We start from the raw sequence: 2,481 nt of genomic DNA, 5'->3' as shown, positions 1-2,481 counted from the left end.
ATTTCAGATGAATGAAAGCTATATTCAGGAGCCCTCCCCCAGAGTTATGACATATATCAGGCAACACGTTTATCAAAACAAGTCTGGCACTTCTAGGGAAGAAGAGAACTCTATCTATAAACGTGTAACCGATAGGCTAAAACAGGGATCGGCAACCTTTGACACGCAGCTCGTCTGCAGGTTCGGCGGATCGCAGCTCCCACTGGCCGCGGTTCGTTGCTCCAGGCCAATGGGAGCTGCGGGAAGCGGCGGCCAGTACATCCCTCGGCCTGCACCGCTTCCCGCAGCCCCCATTGGCTTGCAGCGGCGAACCGCGGCCAGTGGGAGCGGCGATGACCGAACCTACCCACGCGGAAGGTAAACAAGCCGGCCCGCCAGGGTGATTACCCTGACAAGCCGCGTGCCAAAGGTTGCCGATCCCTGTGCTAAAACGTGTTTACATCACCAACAAGACGCGTGGCCGTGCCTTCACTCCCCCTCCCCCCATGAAATCCAATACAGCTGAGCCCAGTTTAATCCAAGCCAACTCTACTCAAATCAAGCCAACCTGGCTAAACCCTATATCCCACTGAACCATCCCAACACAATCCAATCAGGCCAAACCCAAAGCAGGCAACCTAACTCAATTCAATGAAATTCAATCCCAAATCCAACTCGGGTGATTACAGCCCAAACCAACCGAATCCAAACCCATGGAAACTCAGTTTAACTCAATCCATTCCAACCCCCCCCCCGCCGAAAAAACAAACAAACTCAAAGAAACCCAACACAGTCGAATTCAACGCAACGCAATCGAAACAAAAGCACAGACAAAAGCCCCAAACAAATGAAAATGGAACATTTTCTCAGCAAGACTGAAGCCCTTTGAAATATTTTAATGAACAGCAAAATGTTGCACTATTATTTCCCTCTGCCACCCACCTCTCTGCCTAATCTCAGTTGAAAACAGACCCCACTGTTTGTAACAGCCCTAAAAGTTTACAGCTCACGGGTAGGTGCCCGGTTCTCAGTAAAGAACTCTCAGAAGGGGAATTCCTTTCCCAGTCTGATCCCGCAAAGCTCAATACTCGGATATTCAGGGAATCCTTCGAAATCTGTGTGCATTAACCCCGACTTTCCCTGAATGAGCTCCATGCGCGCCTCGGGTATAACTTATCCTCCAGGGGGTCTTTTGCGAAGTATTCAACTTGAATATTTAAATGTGATATTTGCATATATTAAATATACATAATGATATATTTCTAAAATAATTTCGCTTCAGTGTTTTTGAAATATCCGATATTTCAGAAACACTGAAGCCAATTTCTTTTAGAAAAAAAAATCCGTGGGACTCCACACTCGTGCACCGGCGAACAAGAATCCTTGAGAAACTGGTTGTAGGGAAGTGGGGTCCTAGATTTCTCCGTCATATAATTTACTCTATGTACCACAAATCACTTATGTGTTTCCTACTTAATGTAAACACCTGCAAAGAGAGTCGCACTCATCAGGAAATGAAGACACGTTAAAGAAGGTCTGAGAAAGCCTTTCACAAACGGAACCAACCTCTTCTCGTTTCCTGTGGGTTAGGGGGGGATCTCACTTCCACATACGCCCTTAGTAGGCCAGTGGCTGAAGAAATGCGGCGAGATTAACACATTCAGGCAGGACGCTGTCTCTTCAGGGCTGAAGGGTTCAGGGTAGAATTGAAACCCGAGCCGCTCTGCTTAACACAATGAGCAAACGTTTAATGTTCGGCCTTTTTATTTTCACTCTATATCCAGGTAGCTGGTCGTCGAGTTACGCTGATTACTCCCGAATCTCTCTTTCTCTTTTTTCACACACACACCTCCGCCTTTGCAGTGCGTGTCTCTCTCTGTCCCCATACTCCTCTCTCTCATTCTAGCTAAGGTATAGAAGTGAGCACTCAGACTGCACACAACTGCTGTATTTTCTCTCTCCATTTCTTGTTTCAGGTGCTGTGCTGGGTGAGTCGGTCCAGCCCAGGGAACCCCAGATGTCTGGAGCTGAAGGCGGCTCCGTGACCCTCAGCTGTTCTTATGAGTCTAGTTACACTGCTGGTGTCTATCTCTACTGGTACCGTCAGTACCCGAACCGAGCCCCGCAGTACATCCTGTGGAGAGGAACGAAGGGAGCCAGATCTGTCAGTGATACCGCAGACTTCGCCGAGGAGAGGTTTTCTTCCCAGGCTGATGGCAACTCCACAGCTCTGAGCATCGCCGCCATGGAGCTGGCAGACACAGCGGTGTATTACTGCGCCCTGCAGCGGGCACAGTGACAGAGCCTCACAGCAGAGCTGCACAAAAACCCTCCCCTTCCCCTTCAGGGGCTCAGCATGGACGAGGGACCAGACAGAGCGTCCCCATGACCCAGTATTCGCCCCCAGGGAGGGATGCAGCTCTGAGCCACAGCTCAGACAGACAGGTGCTGTCCTCCCTGTCAGCATCTCGCTGATATATATATATATATATATATATATAT

General features: G+C 49.1%; 1 gene segment (V, D, J or C); it reads left to right on the top strand.

Moving 5' to 3' along the window:
• The first annotated feature begins 332 nt into the window (after nucleotides 1-332).
• On the top strand, nucleotides 333-2,278 carry LOC135886434 (immunoglobulin lambda variable 1-47-like). The segment is given in 2 exon segments: nucleotides 333-357; nucleotides 1,956-2,278. Coding segments are annotated over 2 exon segments (348 nt in total).
• Nucleotides 2,279-2,481: the final 203 nt, after the last annotated feature.

Source organism: Emys orbicularis, chromosome 12 (genome assembly GCF_028017835.1).
Source record: "Emys orbicularis isolate rEmyOrb1 chromosome 12, rEmyOrb1.hap1, whole genome shotgun sequence".
Taxonomy (NCBI): domain Eukaryota; kingdom Metazoa; phylum Chordata; order Testudines; family Emydidae; genus Emys; species Emys orbicularis.
Note: the sequence above shows the minus strand (reverse complement) of the source record. Positions and strands in the feature narration are given on the sequence as shown.